The 20381-nt window shown below is 48.6% G+C and overlaps 2 protein-coding genes and 1 long non-coding RNA gene across 9 annotated transcripts; 1 reads left to right on the top strand and 2 right to left on the bottom strand.

The window, feature by feature from the left end:
* Positions 1-288: 288 nt before the first annotated feature.
* ZC3H10 (zinc finger CCCH-type containing 10) lies at positions 289-6717 on the bottom strand. Of its 6 annotated transcripts, none has more exons than XM_038549637.1 (4): positions 6588-6717; positions 5769-5832; positions 5161-5324; positions 289-4160 (listed from the first exon to the last, which is right to left on the bottom strand). In XM_038549637.1, exons 3-4 carry the CDS (start codon positions 5220-5222, stop codon positions 2798-2800), a joined length of 1425 nt encoding a protein of 474 aa, XP_038405565.1. In that variant the 5' UTR covers positions 5223-5324; positions 5769-5832; positions 6588-6717; the 3' UTR covers positions 289-2797. The 6 variants fall into 6 exon arrangements, with proteins under 6 accessions (XP_038405565.1, XP_038405563.1, XP_038405566.1 ...); XM_038549635.1 differs by lacking the exon at positions 6588-6717 and adding an exon at positions 6257-6521; XM_038549638.1 differs by lacking the exon at positions 5161-5324 and having other exon boundaries at positions 6588-6709.
* On the top strand, positions 6453-17967 carry LOC119873568. The gene is made up of 2 exons (XR_005365284.1): positions 6453-8694; positions 16951-17967. It is a non-coding gene; the product is annotated as an uncharacterized LOC119873568 (long non-coding RNA).
* PA2G4 (proliferation-associated 2G4) lies at positions 8526-19840 on the bottom strand. 2 transcript variants are annotated; one of them, XM_038549642.1, is made up of 13 exons: positions 19599-19840; positions 17629-17757; positions 17223-17328; positions 17059-17128; positions 16720-16812; positions 14088-14151; positions 13781-13859; positions 13552-13630; positions 13323-13456; positions 12927-13021; positions 12682-12809; positions 12453-12506; positions 8526-8976 (listed from the first exon to the last, which is right to left on the bottom strand). In XM_038549642.1, the coding sequence occupies exons 1-13, from the start codon at positions 19684-19686 to the stop codon at positions 8857-8859; spliced, it is 1239 nt and encodes a 412-aa protein (XP_038405570.1). In that variant the 5' UTR covers positions 19687-19840; the 3' UTR covers positions 8526-8856. The 2 variants fall into 2 exon arrangements, with proteins under 2 accessions (XP_038405570.1, XP_038405571.1); XM_038549643.1 differs by lacking the exon at positions 8526-8976 and adding an exon at positions 11909-12240 and having other exon boundaries at positions 19599-19837.
* Between the last annotated feature and the right edge of the window lie 541 nt (positions 19841-20381).

Raw genomic sequence — 20381 nt, 5'->3', positions numbered from 1 at the left:
CCCTCATGGAGCTCCTTGAAAGATGCCTAGAGCATAGCAGGCTCTTAATATTTATGAATTGACATACTAGGAGGACTGAGATTTTACTTTTTATAACTAGAAGTCTTGTGTTGTTTTCATGTGAATTATTGATAATGTAGCTCTCTGCATTTCTCCCTCAGTCAGACTTAAGCAATGTTTTCGGGGAGGATCAATCCAAATTGATCCAAACTAACCTCCTGGATTAATTCAGTAACTCCAAATTACAGGCTCTCAGGATTACTTGGTTCTTCCTTGTGTTACGACTGATAACAGGGTTTTTCATATTTTTACACAAGGTTTTCTTTTCTTTTTTTTTTTTTTAGCAGAACATAGCCCTTGGTAGATCTTGAGACTAGAGGTTTTTCTAATAAAATGTACTAATCAACATTAAGCATAGGTGCTGAGTTTTGATTCCACCAAACTCTACAATTAACTGAGCAGTGGTTATTCTCTCATCTGCAGTGACTTAGCAGGTGAGGAAGGAGAAAGCAGTCCCTGCCATCTGGGAACTGGCTGGCACAGCTGGGCTTCGGATTTGTTAGGGGCTGACCTGGGTTCACAGCTGGGGAATCGTGTTCTACCGGACACAGTCTCACAAAACACTAATATCACACAAGGGCACTCAGTGACTGTGATGAAGTGAGGCAAAAAAAAAAAAAAAAAAAAAAAAAAGATCACACTTCACAGTTTTGTTTAAACAGGAGACATGGTCAGTGAGCAGATCATGACATAGCAACCAACCCCCTCTCCCAGCTGAGTGACTGCTGCTCTCACCAATTTCAGCTCCACTCTAGTCTGCCTATTTCCTAGGTCGATACCCGTCACAGAAGTATCCCTGCTTCCCTGACAGCACCCAATCCAGAGTCAAGCTCCACTTCCTTGAATCTTCCCCCAAATCACTTAACCAAAGTCCAAGTCCTGAAAGTCCTACTGCCGCCTTCCTGAGACACAACATGGGTCCCATGGCACGCTTCCTCCATCACTGCAGTGAGCATTAAACCCAACTTGTTCAACTATAGGTGTATTCCTGGCGGCCTTTAGCCGGCATATGTTAATAAAGAACATCAAGTGTCTAGTTTCCCAAATCTACCACTTTAGAGATAATTGGCAACAAAACAAACAAACAAACAAAAAAAAACAGGATTTGGCTGGGATGAACTCATGTTGTATCTATGATCACATTTGTCTCTAAATGTTTAAAAACCATCTCTTTTAATAATCCAGAATTATGCCAGAAAAATCAACATTAAGCTTTATCAACGTGTGGTTTCTAAAGTTCACAATATTTCAGTATTTGCCCATTTTAAGTCTTTAGGCCTTTTTAAAAATTTTTCTTTTTGTGACCAGCCTTGACCTAGCCCACCATCTCCAACCCCAGGTGTAACCTGAGTCATCAACCAGACAAGAAAGCAAGAGGTAGCAGGAGATATGATGGGGGAAGTGCAACTCAGGATCACTTTCTGTACTCAAAATCCACTGTCGTATCAGACACCTGAGTTGTTTCCCCTACATCAACCATGAGCTGAGGAGGAACTGAGGTTTGGCTATTAGGGTCCCTGGCCTTACTCTTAAATGGATTTAAAACCTCTGTGGTTCTATATGGAGGCAGAGAGAAGAGATGAACACTGAGACTCGTGTCCCCAGAAGAACTTTCCTTTTCCCAGCACCTCCCAAGCCTTGAAGGCTTAAGGCATTGTAACTAAGAAAGGGATGGGATAAGAGGGATATTAACTGCCATCAACAACTCAGAGAGCAACTGCCACCTGCCCTACTATTTGAATAAGGGAAGGATCTGTCAATACATATCCCATTCCCATTTCCCAGCACATCCACCCCTCCTTAGTACCTGCCCCCCCTAAATGACCCCAGGAGCCCTGGTTACTAGGTATCCTAGGAATAGTTCATGCAGATAGAAACCAGAAACAGATGGGACTATTTTTAAACTAGACTAGGTGGCTCCAATGCTTTTACCCTACAAAGCCCCATCTGGTCTTGTTCTGGGTCCCTACCCTTCACTTGGCTTCAGCCCAACCTTATCCAAGCTAAGTGAGGGTGGGGTCTTTAACCAATTTTGGCATGAGATCTATTTACTGCTCCCATGTTCCACACAGAACATCTAAGCAAGTTTTCACTGCCTCCATTTGTTAAAAATAATTCTTTTTTTATTTCTTTGGAAAGTGGTGGGCCCTGCCCTATGAATTTCCAGGCCAAGCCAAGGTAATGAATGCTCCCCTCGTCTTTGAGCTGGAGTACTATGGTCCCCACCCTCCCATGGGCCCAGGAACAGTTCCTGTATTGTCCAACTCCACTAGGCCCCCCCATTGTCTGAAGGCTCTTATCAGGCCTTCTCTCCTGGCCACCTGCTTCCCAATCTTTCCTGGCTTTCCCTCTAGGCAGGGTATTTTTTTTTCTTCCAAAGCCAGTGCTGGGACCTGTGCTATGCAGAAGAGAGGACAAGACCAGGGATGTCCCCATCTTCCCATCAGGGGACAGACAGCCCCTCCGTCAGTCCTTCCTCTCTGTTGGCTTCAGTCTGCACTCCTATGCAAGCCCTCTCTGTGAGGCTTGAAAGAAGATGGACAAGAGGACCCTCATAAAAGGGAGGTGAGAGAAATCAGACCAGCCCAACCCCTTCTCAGAAGCAAACTCCTTGTAGTCTCTTGTCCTAGTTCTTGAGTGAGCCCTCAGACAGGGCCTGGGAGGGCTAGGCAAGTGGGTAAGGGCCCCTCGACCCCAGCCCTGGGAGGCTATACCAGGGGAGTGTCCATTAGCCCCATCAGTGTGGCATGGCTGTGATACGCATGCTCTGGGAAGCAATGGGGTAAGTCACCATGGGAGTGGTGGTGTGGCTCATTGTGATTCCTGCCAAGGGTTGGGCCATCGATACAGCCACAGGAGCCACAGGAGCCACAGATACAGCCACAGGAGCCATGGAGACAGGTGGGGGTGCCATTCCCTGGGCAATTGTTTGAGCCAGAGCAGCTGACAGTGGCGTGATCTCTGGGTTCAAGTGTGGGGGTGGGGGGGGTGGAGCAGCAGGAGGTGCAGCATTAGCTGGGGGAGCAGCTGGAGCTCCAGTGGGGGCCACCAGTTCTTGTTGGGACACAGGGCGAGGCTGTAGAGCCTGGCTGCTAAGAGTAGTGTGAGTCTGGGCAATGCCATGGTTAAAAGTGGCGACAGTGCCCACGGTGGGGGCCAGAGTCTGCTCAGTCGCTGGTGCAGTAGAGCTCAGGGTCATGACCTTGGCTTGATTGCGGAACTGGGCATTTTGTTCCAGCAGTACCTCATTGGTGGCCAGCAGGTTGCTGACCTGCTTCTTGAGCTCCTCCACCCGCTTCCTGAGCATGGCATTCTCCTCCTCCAGCAGTCTGCACTCCACCCCTCGGGGCGGAGCCAGGCTATATTCATAGGATTCAAAATGGGGGCCGTCTGGGGGGCAGCATCCACCTCGCCGGCGCTTGGGGCCTGGCTCATGGTCCTCAAAGCCCCTGTCAGGGAGGTCGTAGATATCATAGAGATCATGACGTCGTCCTGAGGGGACTGGGCCTGTTGAGCCGCCACCACCAGTGCCTCCTCCACCCCGAGCATCAAACTCAAAATCCCGCTGCAGGTGGCGGAACTTGCACTTGGCTCCTCTCTGGCAGTCACCCTTGAGAAAGTCACGGCAGATAGGGACCTCCTCCTTGCCGTTGGGCAGGTCAGCTGGTGAAAGGCCCAGGCCGGCTGCCACTTTCTGTCTCAGCCGAGGGGGAAGCTCTCCTGTCTTCTTATAACCATCCTCATCCTCCTTGGAGCCATGGATGAATCGGCAGTTTGGACGGCTACACTCCTTGTTCTGGAAGTCATGGCAGAAGATGAACTCATTTTTGCTCACCCCCAAGTTGGATACCTCGCTCATGTCTGGATGGCGATAGCGGCAACGCTTGCCTCGCTTGCACACGTTCCTCAGGAAGTCTCTACAGATGGCATCTGAGCTGGTCCCGCCACTGCCTGCCCCTGCCCCACTGGCCTCCTCATTGCTACTGCCTCCAGGGCCTCCACCGCTGCTCCCAGTGCCGTTGGCATAGCTGTCCCGGTCAGGCATCCTGGTCCCCCCCAACTCAGGGCTTTCTTCTTTTTCTTGCCACCCTTGGTGACCACTAGGAAAAAGGAGAACTGCGTCAAACAGGAGTCTTCCAGAAAGGCCACACTCTTCCCAGCTATAGAGGAGGCAGTCCCACAAGAGGCAGGTCAGAGGGGCAATGGCTTTGGAGATGGATAATCTAAGGGATGAGAATTCAGGCTGGACTGGGTGGCTTGTCAGAAGTCCCGCCCAGGCCCTGGTGCACCTGGTCTGGGCCAGAATGATTCACACTAGCCTGGCTAATGCGGGAGGGAGGGAGGGAGCTGAGGTGAAGCCACCTCATCTCACTAATGATGATGGGCCAGGGAGGGGGGCAAGGAGAAAATAGTATTGGGTTTTATGTCCCTTTTTGAGCTGACCTTATTAAAGTCGAGGAAGTGAAATTAAAACTGCTGTCTCAGTGTCTCAATAGGTTAGGAGGAGATTGGAAAGTGGCCAAGATGGGCTGATGAGCCTAGTAGGGCTCTGGATAATGGGACACTGCAGATCCCCTCTTCCATGGGGTCTCAGGGGAGGGCACTGTGAAGTATCAGATTTCTAGACCCCAGGAAATACTAAGTGAAGAGACTGCTGTCACCAGCTTGAGGGCAGTCCCCAAACCTCTCATTTTTCGGTATTCTCAGTTTACCACCGCTCTCAACACTGTGGTCAGTGCCCTCCACTCCCTTTCAGGGGAAGTTCTACAGCTGGAATCTCCACTTATAGACCCCCAAGACACAAAACCATTTGTAAGATCAAGTTCAAGGTGGGAGGTAGGAATTAATTCACAGGAACAAGTGACTTCTCTTTCCCCATTCTACACCCCCCTCCTATTCCCCATTAGAAGATCTCACTGACATCAAACCACACCATTCCTCACCCCATAAAGATCCTCTTTATTTATAGACTCTATAAAAGCTTTTTAAGTCTCCTCTTTCCCAAGAGAGCTCTGGAATGCCAGTCCACTGCCCTGGTCCTAGCCCTCCCCTCTCCCCACCCCCAAGAAGACTGGGAGTCCCTGCCACCACGTGTCTGACCTCATAAGCCTTTCTACGGCAGTGATCAGGCTCCCCCTGCTGTTCAAATAGAAAAACTTCATATTGTTTCCCCTTGAGTTACAAGGAAATCTTTGCTGGTTTCTTTGGTCTTCATCTTCCCCCAAGAACTTTTCCCACTGCCTTGACTTTGCCTTCAGAGCTCCCTAAAATGAACCAACCAGATCAGAGCAGAGTTACAGAAGAATCTGTAAAAGAAGAGGGATCCTCGGGACGCCTGCGCGGCTCAGTGGTTTAGCGCTTGCTTTTGGCTCAGGCAGAGTCCCGGATGGAGTCCCACATTGGGCTCCCTGCAGGGAGCCTGCTCTCCCTCTGTCTCTGTCTCTGCCTCTCTCTCATGAATAAATAAATAAAATATTTAGGGGAAAAAAAAAAAGAAGAGGGATCCTCTTCCTCCAAAGGGATGTAGTCCCAGAACAGAAACAATCAAGGAAAAAAGGGTAAAAATGGAAGATACAAACTTTTACTAAAAGGGAAAAGACCCTTTTAGTCGTGCTTCAGGCTTAGATGAAGCACGTTGCAAGTCCCACCAGAGGCAGGTAATCAGATGATACTCCTCCCCACCCAACTCTCCCCGGATGGTTCGATACCTGAGGTAGCTCAGGTGAAGTCCGGGGCTCCTGTGGGTCTCCACCTCCACATCACTGCTGGATTCTGAACAGGAATAAAAAACAAACAGAGCCCTGGGTGGGAGAAGGGGTAAGAACGGGGGACTATGAGGTGTTTGTCACAATTAAGAAGTCTGACGAAATGGCAAGAGCTCTGAGCGCTTCCAAAATTTCCTTTGAGTTCAAACTGAATTTCCTGTCAGAGGGAGGTGTCGGTAAGAGGAGTAAGAGAGAACTCCTCTGGAGAGCCTAGGAGGACGGGTTGGAAAACCTGCCGAGGGGCGCCCTGCCTCAAGATGAAGGAAGGTGTGGGGCCCGGGCCCGGGTTGAGGCCAGTTCTCTCCGAGCGGGGAGCCGCGCAAGGGCAGCGGCTGACAGTGCAGCGGGACGGCTGGTTACACTTGGGGGCGGTGATTATGACGCTTCGCAACACCCCGGAGTTCGGGGAAAGTCCTAGGAGTTTCCCATACAAGTCTGCCGGCTTGCCAGGTTCTGTGCATCGCGACCGGCGCTCAGCCGTGGACCAGGCGAGTAGGACGGGCACTAAGGGGGCACAGGTGGAGCGGGCAGAGGGGACTCCAGGTGACATCAAGCTGCGGGGATGGGCAGGGCTGTGACGTCACAGAGCTGGCGTTTGCTCGCGAAGCAGGGTCAGTCAAAAAGAGGGCTCGGCCCCGGGGCGAGAAAGCAACGGCTCGGTCTTGGGGGGCCTCGTGTAGCCCGGCCGAGCCCAGCTGCTGGGCCGGCCCCGACTCCTCCCCTCCGGGCGCGGCCTCCACCTAAGTCTCCCGCCTCCCTCACCTGCCGCCGCCGCCGTAGTTGCTGCTGCCGCCTGCCGGTCCTCTAGCTTCGACAAAGAGCCGCCTACCCTCTCGCCCTTCCGCTTCCTGCGGAAGAAGCGACGCTCTAGCCACCAGACCCGGAACTACTCTATGGTGTGCAGAGTACTTGAGCGGGTCGCCGCAGGAAGTTCCCAGCAAGCCTTGCGTGTCACCATAGCAACCCAGGCCAACAACACAGTAGGGCCCCAAAAGCGGGAACTTAAGTTTCCGTGAGCCCAGAGCAGAGTAGGGGTGGGACGGCTTTTCACCGCTCTCAGCCGCGAAACCGTCTTGAAATCCGTCCCCTTGCGTGTACGACACCCAACACGGCGAGGGCCACCCAGTTATCGAGCTGCTCCGAGGGCCTGGGGCCAGATGGTGGCCAGGGACGGGGGTCCCAGCCCGGGCCGTAGCCTCCGTAGCGTGCCTGACACCCTACAGCACGGGGCACTCAAAAGGCCTGCTGCACCGATACACACTCCCCAGGCGAGGGAACCATAAAAACCACGTATCAGACAAGACCTTTTTTTTTTTTTTTCTTCAGCTAAGACAGCAGAAGAGATGATTTATTGTACACGTTACATTCAGCCACAAACGAAAACAGAATTAGTCCCGAAAGTAACAGGTCCAGGGCAAAGGACCAAGGAGGGACGGTTTGGGGATGATCAAGTCCGGTCTCTCAAAGGTGGTCGTCGCGATCAGATGGCGATGGATGTTCTAGATCCACTGTATCAAGCTCTAGAAAGGAGGCATGCAGTCCAACAACTGGTCCCAGCGTCCCTGGCCTCTGGCTTCCCTGATCTCTGCTCCCGTGGCTCCATGCGTGCACAAGCTAGCTGTTTACTTGGACCTCTGCCTCATCTTTCTTCTTTTACGCTTCAGCCTGAAAAGCAGACACGGGAATACAGCTCTTGCCCACAAACGCCAGTTCAGTCCTTCCCTCCCATCTTCTGGGCCGGCAAGACCGACAAGCCCTTGGCTCCTATTATCTTGTGTTCAATCCCTGACTAGGGAAGTCAATACTTCCGATGGTTTTCCACCTAAAATTAGTTTAGATTTCTACACCAAGTGTGTTCCTCCCACGTTTTGTCCAAGGAACGCTACATTTCCCTCTTCCCGTTTTGGCCGGTCAGATCTCAACATACCTGCGCATTCGCTTCTTCCTCCACTGGCAACCGATCATAACCACAGGCAGTGAACAAAACAAGAGATTATTAGGTTTAGGAATAGTTTTAGGCAGGGGTGTAAACGGCATTATTTAAAACCTGGCAGGTTTTTGACCAAGTATGAGGGCCTAGTCGCAGTAACCCGATGAGTAATTTGACTCCCTCCCTCAACCGCCGACATAAATCTGAATCTCCGTGCGCTTTTCTCCTCCCGCCCTCTTACCCACCTCCTCTGCTTCTCCCCAAATTCTCCTCCCTCCTCCTAGCTCGTGGACATCCCGGAGGACCCAGCGGCTCGGGAGCCATGGCGGACTTTCCTAGCCTGGCTGTGTCCCCCCCCTCCCCCCCCCCCCCACCACCAATCGCTACTGCGTCCGCTTGCCGCCAGGGACCGCTTACCTTGGCTCTCATGGCGCAGAGGTCTCTACAGGTAAAGAGAGAAAGGCTACAATTAGTTTGCTGTAATGATGGCAAGTGCAGAGATCAGATGTTAATGGATTGTGCACGGAATCCGGACACGACAGGAACCAACACTCACCCGGGAAGATGGCGCTAACGCCGAGAGAGCGGCGACGGCCCGCCTCCAACTATTTAACAAGGAGCTGTGTCGTCACTTCCGCCGCCTCTTCCCTCCGGGGGCGGGGCTTCCCAAGGGGAGGCTCCGTGGCTTTCAGCCCGTCTCCGGTGGCAAGTGAAGCGGTTGAATTAGGAATTCTCTTGGAAACGTTTTACATTTGAGTCTCAAAATTCCCCTCCTCTGTTTTTTTTTTTTAATTTTTTTATGAGGACCATTTTAATGTATCATTTCAACGTGAGCGCGTATTTCCAACGTGGGACGGAGAGGCGCAGACTTCCGCCTTCCCTCACTGCTTCTTGGGAGTTGCAGTTTCCTGGCGACGCCGTCCATTTTATTAAGGCTAGGTACGGAGTCTAAAAATTCCTGGTTTGGTTTACTGGTTTATTTTCTAAATTGCCGTAGGGAGATCTTATCTCGGAGATTTACAAATGCTCTAAGTTACAGGACATGGAGGGTTGCTAAGTGGGGAGTCCAGGAGGCCGCCATACTATAGAGGCCTTTGTCACTTAAATCAGTGCTTTTTCCTTAACTATGGTCTTTCCCCACAGTACCTGAGGCTGAATGTCGCAAGGTTCCTGGCCACAATGCATTTTGTTCAGAAAATACTTGAGTGACTCTCCCTCTACCTAGGGGTGAAGATCAAATCAATAGAAGATCAGCTGTCTTTATATTTATTTATTTATTTATTCATTCATTCATTCATTCATTTATTTAGATTTTATTTATTCATGAGAGACACACAGAGAGACACAGGCAGAGGGTGAAGCAGGCTCCATGCAGGAGCCCGACATGGGACTCGATCCCGGGTCTCCAGGATCACGCCCTGGGCTGAAGGCGGCGGTAAACCGCTGAGCCACCCGGGCGTCCCTATTTTTATTTTTTAAAAGATTTTTAAAAAAAGATTTTATATACTCATGAGACAGAGAGAGAGGCAGAGGGCAGAGGCAGAAGCAGGCTCCATGCAGGGAGCCCGATGTGGCACTTGATTCCGGGACTCTGGGATCACGCTCTGAGCCAAAGGCATATGCTCAACCCCTGAGCCAACCAGCCATCCCTTTTTTCCAGAAGATTTTATTTATTCATGAGAGAGAGAGAGAGAGAGAGAGAGACACACACACACACACACACACACACACACACACACACACACACACACACGACACAGGCTGAAGGAGAAGCAGGCTCCCCGCAGGGAGCCCCATGTGGGACTCAGTCCCAGGACCCCAGGATCATGACCTGAGCCAAAGGCAGATACTCAACCACTGGGCCACCCAGGCACCCCTCAGCTGTCTTTAGAGTGAGAATATTTGGTATTAAGGTAAAGAACTTATCCATCTCATGGTATGGTCAGGTCAGAAGCACTCAGAAAACATACCCATAGATTTGGCTATAGGAAACTTGATTTAGGAAGGATGAGAAAGAGCCCTTTACCATACAGATTTCACCTTACTTTTATAGTAAGAGTGTACAGCTTTTTGTGATCATCCTTTTTTCGTGTTTTCCTTTATAATTTACACAGTAACACTTCATCTTTTTAACTGGAAAAAAACTTTTAATACTTCAGGCCCTTGGGGATCCCTGGGTGGCGCAGCGGTTTGGCGCCTGCCTTTGGCCCGGGGCACGATCCTGGAGACCCGGGATCGAATCCCACGTCGGGCTCCCGGTGCATGGAGCCTGCTTCTCCCTCTCTCTCTCTCTCTGTGACTATCATAAATAAATAAAAATTAAAAAAAAATTAAAAAAAAATACTTCAGGCCCTCGTTTAAGAAGACCTAGTATTGTCACCATCAGAATATAACAATTTAAAAAAAAAAAAAAAAAGAATATAACAATTTTTGAAAAAAAACCTCCATCAACATTAAATCAAGTCCACCAGCATTTCACCTGTTGATTGCCCACTACAGTTGCCATATGAACATAGGTTTGAACTGCCATGGGTACATTTACACGTGGAATTTTAATCTATATACAATACCGTAAATGTATTTTCTCTTCCTTGTGATTGTCTTTATCTTACTGTAATAGAGTATATAATGCCTATAACACGTAAAATGTGTTAATGGTTATTCTAGCTTCTGGTCAAAAGTAGGCTATTAAGTTTTGGGGGGTCAAGTTACATATGGATGACTGTGCCAGCACGTTGGTGCCCCTAATCCTTGTGTTTAGGGGTCAACTGTAGTCTATAAGCTCTTATGAAGGGACTTACATTATTTTGTTCACTATAGTTATCTCTGTATCAGCAAAGCCTCACAAGTAAGTAAGATAGTCTAATAAATCATCCATCCATCTCAGACTGGCCCTGAAAAGTTGCCTAATGACAAAGGCATTTTTCCTGGTTTCTGAAATCAAAATACTTTTTTAAAGACTCCCCACTGAGCAAAGAGCCTCATATGGGGCTCGATACCAGCACCCTGACATCACGACTTGAGCCAAAGGCCGACACTTAACTGAGCCACCTAGGTGCCCCAATATACTTATATACAGGCTTTCTTTCTTACAGTACACCTTGTCCTAAACAAATTGTCACCAACAAGGGGTAAGATTTTACTCCAGAAAAATTTAAAAACTTTCATTAAAAATTTACTGTCTTAATTCAGAGAACCCAGGCTTTAGGTCTTCCCCAATCCACAGTACTTCTTGGTTTAGAAAGACAGAATGTGGCAACATAGAAAACTAGTTCCAAATGACTATCACTTCAACTGACATTTCCCCCACCTCCATCAAATAAGAGCACCATATGAAGGCACCAGGATTATGAGCAAATCCAAATTTATTTTAACGCCATGTCATTTTCAACATGTTTAAAAACCTCATAAGTTAGCGGGAGCCCTAGTTCCTGGGACAGCATGCCAGAGGTACTGAAATTCATCACCTTTCTCTCCAAACCCCTAGCAATTCATCCAATCCAAGTCCACAGCTTCAAAAAGCCAAAAGTTGTATTTTCAGTCAGTCTGCTCCTTTGGTTCCTGGTCTTTCAGGGAGGGAGGTCAAAATATTTCAAACAGGGAACAAAAACCAGTTGAGCTTCCAGCTCAGGTTTCTAAGATGGAGCAGGGGAATGCATTGACCCCCCCCCTCCAATTGACTCCAAAGAAATGGACAAGGTTGAGATGGATTACTTCTTCACAGCTTTGTGAAGACAAAAAAAAAGTCCTGTGGAACAGAAATGACTAAAACTAAAGAGATTTACAAATGAGGATCCATTTGACAGATGAGAATCCCTTGGTAAATTCAGGCCCCAGCTCCTAAAAATGAGAGGGGCCTAACCAGACAGTGTGGATCAGAAAAGGAATCTGCTACATGTGAATAAAAACAATCTGAAGAATATAGCTCTTCTCTATATTTTGAGGCCTGATAAAATACCTGGGGAGTGAGAAAAGAGAGGAACAAGCCCCAACAGATGGGAAAATGCTGACACCAGAGTGGTATAAAAAAATTTCAGCTGAGTTTTTAGTGGTGGTGGCTACTTTAGCCTTCTCCCTGTTATGTTGTAGGGCCATAAACCTTGACCAAGCAGAGAGTAGTAGAAAAAGGCTAGAAAGAGGGGCTTGAAGACGATGAATTTTGACTCCTGATTTTATTATCAATTTCTCTTTTCTATTTAAAGTAGTCTTCGGTGGCTGGGAAGCCTGGCCTCCCAAGACCAGAGTCAGTTGGAGCTGGTTGTTGTTGGAAGGGGTTGGGATGGGGACAGGGATGGGGGCAGGGAGACCCTGCTCTGCTGGCGGTCCTGGGTGGAGAAGACGAACTGCACTTCACAGAGCCTGGGGTGTGGTGGGAAGGGGATGAGGCAGGAGCGGCAAGCTGGGGAGATGGGACCCACCTCAGTCCCCAGCTTCATTCTCTTCTAATGTTTCCCCACTGGTGGCATTCTCTGCAGTCTTGGAGGCCTATATTCATGGAAAGAACAGGAAGACTTACCAGTTTCCAACTACTTGCAATAGTATCTGGGAGACCAAGGGCAAAAACATCCTAATGCTTTAGGTCAGGGCCAAGCAGGGCAGTAAGGATCTACAGAAATATGTACGTCCACCACAACCCAGGAAGGTAGACTAAAGACAGATCAGGTTCACCCTGCCAGAGAGGGAAGATCATAACACACCTTCTTTTTTTTCTTTTTCTGGGTTTTCCGACTTGCAGAACTCTGGAGGAGGGCCTGGAAAAGAGGAGGAAGAAAGAAAACAAATTTTGAGCAATGTAGAGGAAACATGAAATGTCACTCTCAGTATCTTAACTCTTTTCAGGCCTTTGTTGACATCTCATCCTCACTCCCAGGACAGGTGCCATGTGCTCGCCACTCTCCTTTGTCTCCTTTGTGCTCACACACTGACCTTTAGCTCTGCATCCTGGACTTCCATCTCAGACTTGTAGAGGTCAGGCTCAAAGGGACCACTGGTTATCCGCATGGGGCCATTGGGCATGAGCAGGACTGTAAATTTAAACTGGGCTACAAATTCACCTATAGGAGAAAGGAAAGGTTTTGATAAAATGACCCCCTGTCATAATCTTTTCTGAAGCTAGATGGTGGGGACCCTAATTAGGGGCTCCAAAGTGAAACTCTCTTCTTAGAACTCACCCTCCTTCTCATAGAGAACATTAAATGGCTGTAGCAGTTCATGTTTGGCGCACTCCACCACACCCATCCGGGCCTTCTTCTCATCCTCAAATGCTCTGGGTGAGGGAAGACAGATTCAGGTATCCTTAACCCCCTATCAAGTCTTACCATTTTCCTGTTTTTAAATAGCTCCTACCCTCAGGCAGAAATCATGCTTAGGATTGCTCTTGCACATTATCTTCGATGAGAGGGCAATGGGGAGAGGGAGAGAAGGCATGCATGCAGGCTGGAGCTACAAGTCTAGGCAGGGGCAGGGTGGGAGGGGGTGCACTGGGAGAGGTAACAGTGTTCCTGGGTGTGTGGTCTATGAGTCAGGCTGGTTCTGAGTCCTGTTCTTGTTAAGTGCAGTCATAGTACCTTAAAGTAAATGGCATGGCATCAAAACGCCTCTCCACCTCACTGAAGAAGGCACGTGAAGTTTTCATTTTTAGGCCATACTGTTTAGAAGGGTCTCGTTTGTAAATGGTGGTTCTCTGTCCTGCATCCTTGGCCTAAAAGAGTAATGCGTTAGGTCACAGTTGGTCTGGTGCTCTTAGAACATACCTTCAACTACCCCTCTTTGGTAGCTCTGGTAAACTCTCCTCACCTTGCCCTCTCCTGAGCTGACAAGAACATCCACAGCATATACTTCATGTACCTCAAATTCAGCTTTTTCATGGTCCTTCCTAAAAGGAATAAAAAGCGAACCATAAAAAAAATGATTAGTCCCTGGAGTATGAAATAGAAAGGCAGACACAATTAGGCTGGGTGTATGGAAGAAAACATTCATGACTAGTCTCAGATGGTAGAAAGTAAAGGGTGGAATTGGCACCTACTTCTGCTGGTCTGTGGGATTCTGGATAATGGTTTTCTCTCCATCGATGACATGCTGCTTCAATTGATGTGACAACATACCTGTAGACACGACAAAGCCATTTAGAATCCCAGAGGGTTTCCAAATCCACCCATCGACACTGTGACAGGGCATGCAATAAAGGAAAAGTGCCTGGCTATGAAAACTCAGGGTAGTATGGGTTTTGGCTTAGACTGTGCTAGAGCCAGGATAGATCCTAAAAGGAGCAAAATTCTTCATTCTACTAAAGCACTCACTCAGACCCTCAACCCTGTTATCTGAGGTCTCACCTTCTATTGGTGTGCAATTAAACGAGTGGGCAACTTTGTTCCAGGCTTCTGTCACTTGTGTGTTCTAGAAGTACAAAATCAAGTAACAGGTGAGATATATACCAGAGGTCAACAAGTTCTCTAACATGAGAATGAAAGGGATAAAAAAGAACTGAGTCTCCATATCCTCCATCAAAAAGCAATGATTCTCAGTGGCTTTTCATTTCATAGCCCTATTATCCCTACAACCTAAAAACACCTTATATTAGCTTATCATTTTATAAATGCTTTCACCAAGATGGTCCAAGTAGACAATAATTCTGAAAGATGAATGGGGCAGAGCTATATTCCATATCCCAATTTAGAAGATGTATAAACTGAGGCTTGGAAAGGTTAAAAAAGATTTGCATAGGGTTAAGCCAGTTAACCGAAAGAAATGGGAATAAACCCAGGTTTTCTGGTGATAAATCCCGTGTTTATCTCATGATATCTGTTGAGAGAGGACAAGTTCTGATTTTCCCTTTTAACTCTTTCAAACATCTGATCTCCACCTAAACTATTTCCTTTGTCATTAAACAAAATGAAAAATACATAATCATAACTAATAATACTAAATTTTGTGTTAGGTACTTCACATGGATCATCTCAATTGTCGTAACAACCCTATGACAATAAGGGGCAATTTTATTTTTCCTATTTTGCAGATGAGGAAATCTGAATTCCAAGTTACTTTTAAACAGTAAGGGGTGGCAACAGGGCAAGAACCCAGAAATTCTGATGTATGTCATAATTTACAATAGCCACTATACAATTATACGTTCCAGTGGAGATATGCAATAGTTAGTATATAAAGAATAAAAATAGGGGATCCCTGGGTGGCGCAGCGGTTTGGCGCCTGCCTTTGGCCCAGGGCGCGATCCTGGAGACCCAGGATCGAATCCCACATCAGGCTCCCGGTGCATGGAGCCTGCTTCTCCCTCTGCCTATGTCTCTGCCTCTCTCTCTCTCTCTGTGACTATCATAAATAAATTAAAAAATTAAAAAAAATATTAAAAAAAAAAAAAGAATAAAAATAATTAATGTGCACAAGCGCTTACTATGGGCCAGGCACTGTTCAAAGAGCTTCATAACAGTGGTAGGAAGTAGTATCATAAGGAAACCAAGACAGAGGTATAAGTAAAAATGATATGAATAACAATGGAGATGAGGTACAAACTGATTAAAAGCATAAAAAACAAGAGCACAGGGGAACAAAAAAGGCAAGCTTTAAGTATCGAATAGGACCCTGGAGACTGAAGTGTTAGAAAAAATGTCTCCACTCATAATCTAACATGTTAAAGTGTATTAATCCATAACAGTTCATGATCCCTAGGCTTCCTGATATTGTCTTGCAAGGCAAAGAACTCACTTTTGGCCTCTCTCTGCTACCAGTTTACTGGTACTATTATGATTTGTTTCATTAGCTTTTAAAGTTGGGTTTTGGGAGTACCTGCCTGGCTCGGTTGGAAGGGCAATTCTTGATCCTGGGGATGGGATTTTGAGCCCCACATTGGGTGCAGAGGTTACTCAAGTAATTAAGTTAAAAAGAAAAAGGTTTTATTTTATTTTATTTTATTCATTTATTCACGAAAGACACACAGAGGCAGAGACACAGGCAGAGGGAGAAGCAGGCTCCATGCAGGAAGCCAGATGCAGGACTTGATCCCGGGTCTCCAGGAACACGCCCTGGGCCGGAGGTGGCGATGAACCAACCGCCAAGCCACCACGGCTGCCCTTTCATCTTTTTTCAACATGTATTTTACTCCAAGTGATATACCTCAAATTATTTTAGGAAAAGATGCACAACCAAAACATGAAAAAGGAAAGATCTCTAGGCTCCATGAAGAATGGATCATACATCCCCATATACCTAGCATGGACCTTACCTATGATAGGCACTCAGAGTTAAACAGTGCTTAGTTAACTGCCTCTTCTATTTCAGAAATCTGTTTCTAATTTTGTTTTTTTTTTAAAGATTTTATTCATTCATTCATGAGAGAGAGAGAGATAGAGAGGCAGATGCATAGGCAGAGGGAGAAGCAAGCTCCCTGCAGGGAGCCTGATGCGGGAACTTGATCCCAGGACTCTGGGATCATCACCTGAATCAAAGGCAGACGTTCAGTCACTGAGCCACCCAGGTACCCCAGAAATCCAATTCTAATTTTAAAGAGCTGTTTGTATTAGGGGCACCTGACTGGCTCACTCAGTAGAGCATGTGACTCTTGGTCTCAGGGTCATGAGTTCAAGCCCCACCTTGGGTATAGAGCTTACTTAAAAAAACAAAACAAAGAAAAACTGTTTTATAAGGGGGCTGCAGAAGCTGGGAATTCAATAGAGAATAGTTATATGTGGGATGCCTGGGTGGCTCAGGGGTTGGGCGTCTGCCTTTGGCCCAGAGCGTGATCCTGGGATCTGGGATTGAGTCCCACGTCCCACATTGGGCTCCCCACAGGGAGCCTGCTTCTCCATCTGCCTATGTCTTTGCCTCTCTCTAAATATGTATCTCTCATGAATGAATAAATAAAATCTTAAAAAAAGAGAGAGAGAATAATTATATGTGACTAATCAACTTTGGCTCTATCATCTTTGGAACTGGACTCAACAGCTTACTTACCTGGTTTCCAGGTTTGACCAGGCGTAGAGCAGCTTCAGCACAAAGGTGAGCTGCCTTAATGACATCTGCTTTCCGCCCTGTTACTTGGGTCCCCTGTAGATAAGGAAATGCAATCAGTACCTTCCTGGATGCAATCAGTACCTTCCTGGAAAGTGCTTTACTCAAATGGTCACTATGCAAGGCCAGCCAATGAACAGGAGAGAAAACACTTTTCTCTTTTTATTTCTCTAGGGAATCTCTCAAAACATTTGGCGGTAGAGAGTGGGAATAAAAAGCAAGCAGCAGCATATCCTCCCCCACTCCCCATAGGTAGAACAGAATTCAAAGGAGGCCACCTACCTGAGCTACATCAACCACAAAAGTGTGAGCCACATTAGCGATGAAGCCATCCACATGGACCCCAAGGTCACTAAAAGGCAAGAAGAGCAGAGCACAGCATTAGCAACTAGCACTACGCAAAGGCTTAGGAAAAAGACAAGTGCTCTAAAACGGCTTAAGCTTACATTTTTACCAAGTCACCTTCCTTGAGAATATAGTCCTGGTCGCTCTTCAAAGGGGAGAAGTGACATACACAGTTATTTACTGAAATGCTGGTGGGAAAGGCAATACCTGTAAAGAGACAATCATCAGCCTTACTGCCTTGCTGTCTGTCTGTCTGTCTGTCTCTCTCTTTCTCTCAGCCCTGTTGCCCCTCAGAAAAATGGAAGGATTTTCTTCAGGGCCTTGCCTGTTTGATCAGTTTGGATTGAGTAGGAAACTGATTGTATCCCACCTGCCATTCAAATTTCCAAATATCTCAACCAGGGCTCGGATGGGGGTTACATCATTACAATAAAACAAACAGGACTGAGTAAGAGTCAAATTTGGGAAATTAGTGGGGTTTTTTTGTGTGTGTGTGTTTTTTTTTACCTTTCTTCATTTCTTTTTCTTTCTTGAAAATTTTCCCTGTCTCTTCCATAATCATGGCATCACCTTTCTCACACAGGCTCAGTACCGACACACCTGAGCAGGATGCTTCCACCAAGGACCGAAGTACCCCTGGGAACAGAATCCCACAATGTCAGCCCTGCATGTGTTGTCTAAGTTACCATCCAAATAATATCCAGAAGTTAGAGTTACTAATATTCCGTAGTGCCATTGCCCAAAGGCTGAAAGAATGAACAGAAAAGTTTTGCCTCTTGGAATATAGCTACTTATAATCACTAAATTTCTACTTTCTTTTTCCTAAAATAAAAAAATCCCTCCCTATAGAATGTGACAAATGGGTAAACGCTATCTGTCTCCCTAGGAAAGGGAGACTTTCCAAAGATACCTGTGGCATGGTAGGACAGTTACGAATTTCGAGGGGGTTCTCATCAAGGTAACCAACATACATGCAAAGCAGACTAGAAGAAATTTATAGGCGTCAGGAACAGGAAGGTAGACACAGAACTGCTGACTTGAAGCTGATGCATTGTTAAATGCTACCTTTTTCCCTTCGCAGACACCCCAATTAGATGTTTGTAATCTCTGTGTAAATGTATTTCTTCATCAACCAGTGTATAAACCAAGAGGACTTAACCTAAATTCCCTGGGCTTCAACGGGCTCATGGCTTACAGCTTTTAGCACAACTCTAAGAGGTGTAAGACCCGAAAGTTTCAAACTGATATCTGGGATCACAGTGCCTCAGAAGTTAAGTTGCAAGGGAAAACTTTTTTTCTGATTCAAACCACTAATACTCAAAAGTACCCCAAATGGGGGCACTACACTAAATGCCCATTATATTATAAAGCACTGTTGTAGTCACAGGACATTCTCTCCGTGGCCTAACCTGAGCTACAGGTTTGATTTTTGTTATCTAAGTTTTGGGGATTCTTTGGAAGTGTGAAAAACACAGGTTTTTGGCCCTAGGACTAAAGGGATCCTAAATACTTATCTTTACTGTCAAAACCATTTAAAAGCCCAAATCCAAGCATCTTCTGTCCCCCCTAACTGGGTATTAAAGTGAAAAGGTGAACTGGAAAGAGAAAACAGAAAGTGAGACACCTGCCTAGCTTGGCAGGCAGCTGCTGAGAAAGTCAGAGCGCAGTCATAATAAGGAGAGAACTTCTGAGATTCTAAAATCAGTCCCTCCCTTTTCTGTACTGTTCACAAGGCTGGCCTAGTTGGGGTGAGAACCTCAAAACACTCCTAGAGTTGTCAAACCCCTGAGAACAGTCATATCTGCTGGTTAACTAAGGCGATCCGCCCAGACTGCTGGTAGTGATGAATAACTACAAGGAAAGGCAGACGGATCTCCAAAACTTGTGGTAGGATCTGCAGGGGTGCCCTCCAACGGTCCCCGAGCTGACCCAGAGTAGAAGGGGGCCCCACCAGCGAAGGAGCTTAAGTAAAAAGCACGAGCCTCCAGCAAAGCACGTGGTAGAGAAGCTGGTGTCAGGGGAGGCAGCAGGGGAAGAAGGGAGCCGGCGATCCGCAAGGGAACTCGGCGACACGTGTCGGCTGGGCTCCTGACGCCGGGGAGCGAACACAAAATAGAGGGGCGCCTCCGACGCCAACAGCTGCCGCTTCCCTCCCGAGGCGGCCTCGCCGCTGCCTGAGTCGGGAGGCAGGGATCCGGAGCGAAGAGCGCTGGGCGGCAGCTGCGGCCGGCCGCCCGAGTAACCGCCTGAGGTCCAGCCGGCCGCGGGACCGTGCCTCCAGACTCCGGCCCAGGCCCGGCGGCGCGGGTCCCAGCGCAGCAGTCTTCCCACCCGCCGCCCCCAGGGACCCGAGCGGGGCCCTCCGCGGTCACTCGGCACAGCCCCACCGCCCCGGCCGCTCCGGGGGCAGCCCTGCACCGTCCCCTCCGCCTCCCCCTCTCAGCCTCGACCTCCGGACCCCCGAGGCCCGCACTCACGGTTGGCGATGTCGCCCCCCATCTTATACTTGGTCACGACCAGGTCCTCGGCAATAGTTTGCTCCTGCTGCTCGTCCTCGCCCGACATCTTCCCACCACCGCCGCCGCCGCCGCCGCCTCGTTCCCCCTGAGCCGCCGCCTCTGTCTCCCTTCCCAGCCGCAGGCTGTGGCCAGAGCCCCTTCGATCCGCGAGGAGAGCGCGAGCGAGCAAGGGAGCGGGCGGGCGGGCGAGCAAGAAGCTGCGAGCGCGCGGGCTGAGGCACAAGGCACTCTGGGACAACGAGTCCCTGCTACGGCCCGCCTCTAGCCGAACCTTAGGACTCCTGAACTACAACTCCCAGCCCGCCTTTCGCGCCCCTAAGCCAGGCCCTGGGGCCTTGCCCTCCGAGGGCCTTGCACGCCGGAACCGCCGAGCACGCTGGGAAGGGTCAGACTCCGGCGGGAAGGCGGAGCCGTCGGGGAGTCTGAGGGGAAGCGTGGTCTCTCCCGGAAAAACCACAGCGCCCAGGAGCCCTGAGCGAGAAGCGGTAAGAGAGGGGCGGGCGGGCGAAGGGGCGGGGCGGGGCGGGTAGAGGCAGGCGGCAGGGGCAGCTGGGTGGAGCCGGGCGCGGAGGCTGCGTGCGCCCTTCCAGGGCTCCCTGGAGCGGCCGGTGGGACCGGCTCGGCCCGTCCAGTCACCCTCCGATGCTGGGAGAACCAGGAGCCCCGGGAGCAGCTCGGCTCCAGAGGGATTATCCACGTGCAGCCTCCCAGAGGCCAGACTCCGCTGAAGATGGCTCTGCT

Source organism: Canis lupus, chromosome 10, assembly GCF_011100685.1.
Source record: "Canis lupus familiaris isolate Mischka breed German Shepherd chromosome 10, alternate assembly UU_Cfam_GSD_1.0, whole genome shotgun sequence".
In the NCBI taxonomy this organism is placed as follows: Eukaryota; Metazoa; Chordata; class Mammalia; order Carnivora; family Canidae; genus Canis; species Canis lupus.
Note: the sequence above shows the minus strand (reverse complement) of the source record. Positions and strands in the feature narration are given on the sequence as shown.

Coding starts and splice junctions, on each gene's coding strand:
- PA2G4 (XM_038549642.1), bottom strand. CDS start 19,686: ATGTCGGGCGAGGACGAGCAGCAGGAGCAAACTATTGCCGAGGACCTG. Junction 16,813..17,058: donor TTGTGGTTGATGTAGCTCAG/GTAGGTGGCCTC, acceptor CCTTATCTACAG/GGGACCCAAGTAACAGGGCG. Junction 12,810..12,926: donor TGTTCTCTATGAGAAGGAGG/GTGAGTTCTAAG, acceptor TTTCTCCTATAG/GTGAATTTGTAGCCCAGTTT.
- ZC3H10 (XM_038549637.1), bottom strand. CDS start 5,222: ATGAAGTTTTTCTATTTGAACAGCAGGGGGAGCCTGATCACTGCCGTA. Junction 4,161..5,160: donor GCCGTAGAAAGGCTTATGAG/GTCAGACACGTG, acceptor CCTTTTTCCTAG/TGGTCACCAAGGGTGGCAAG.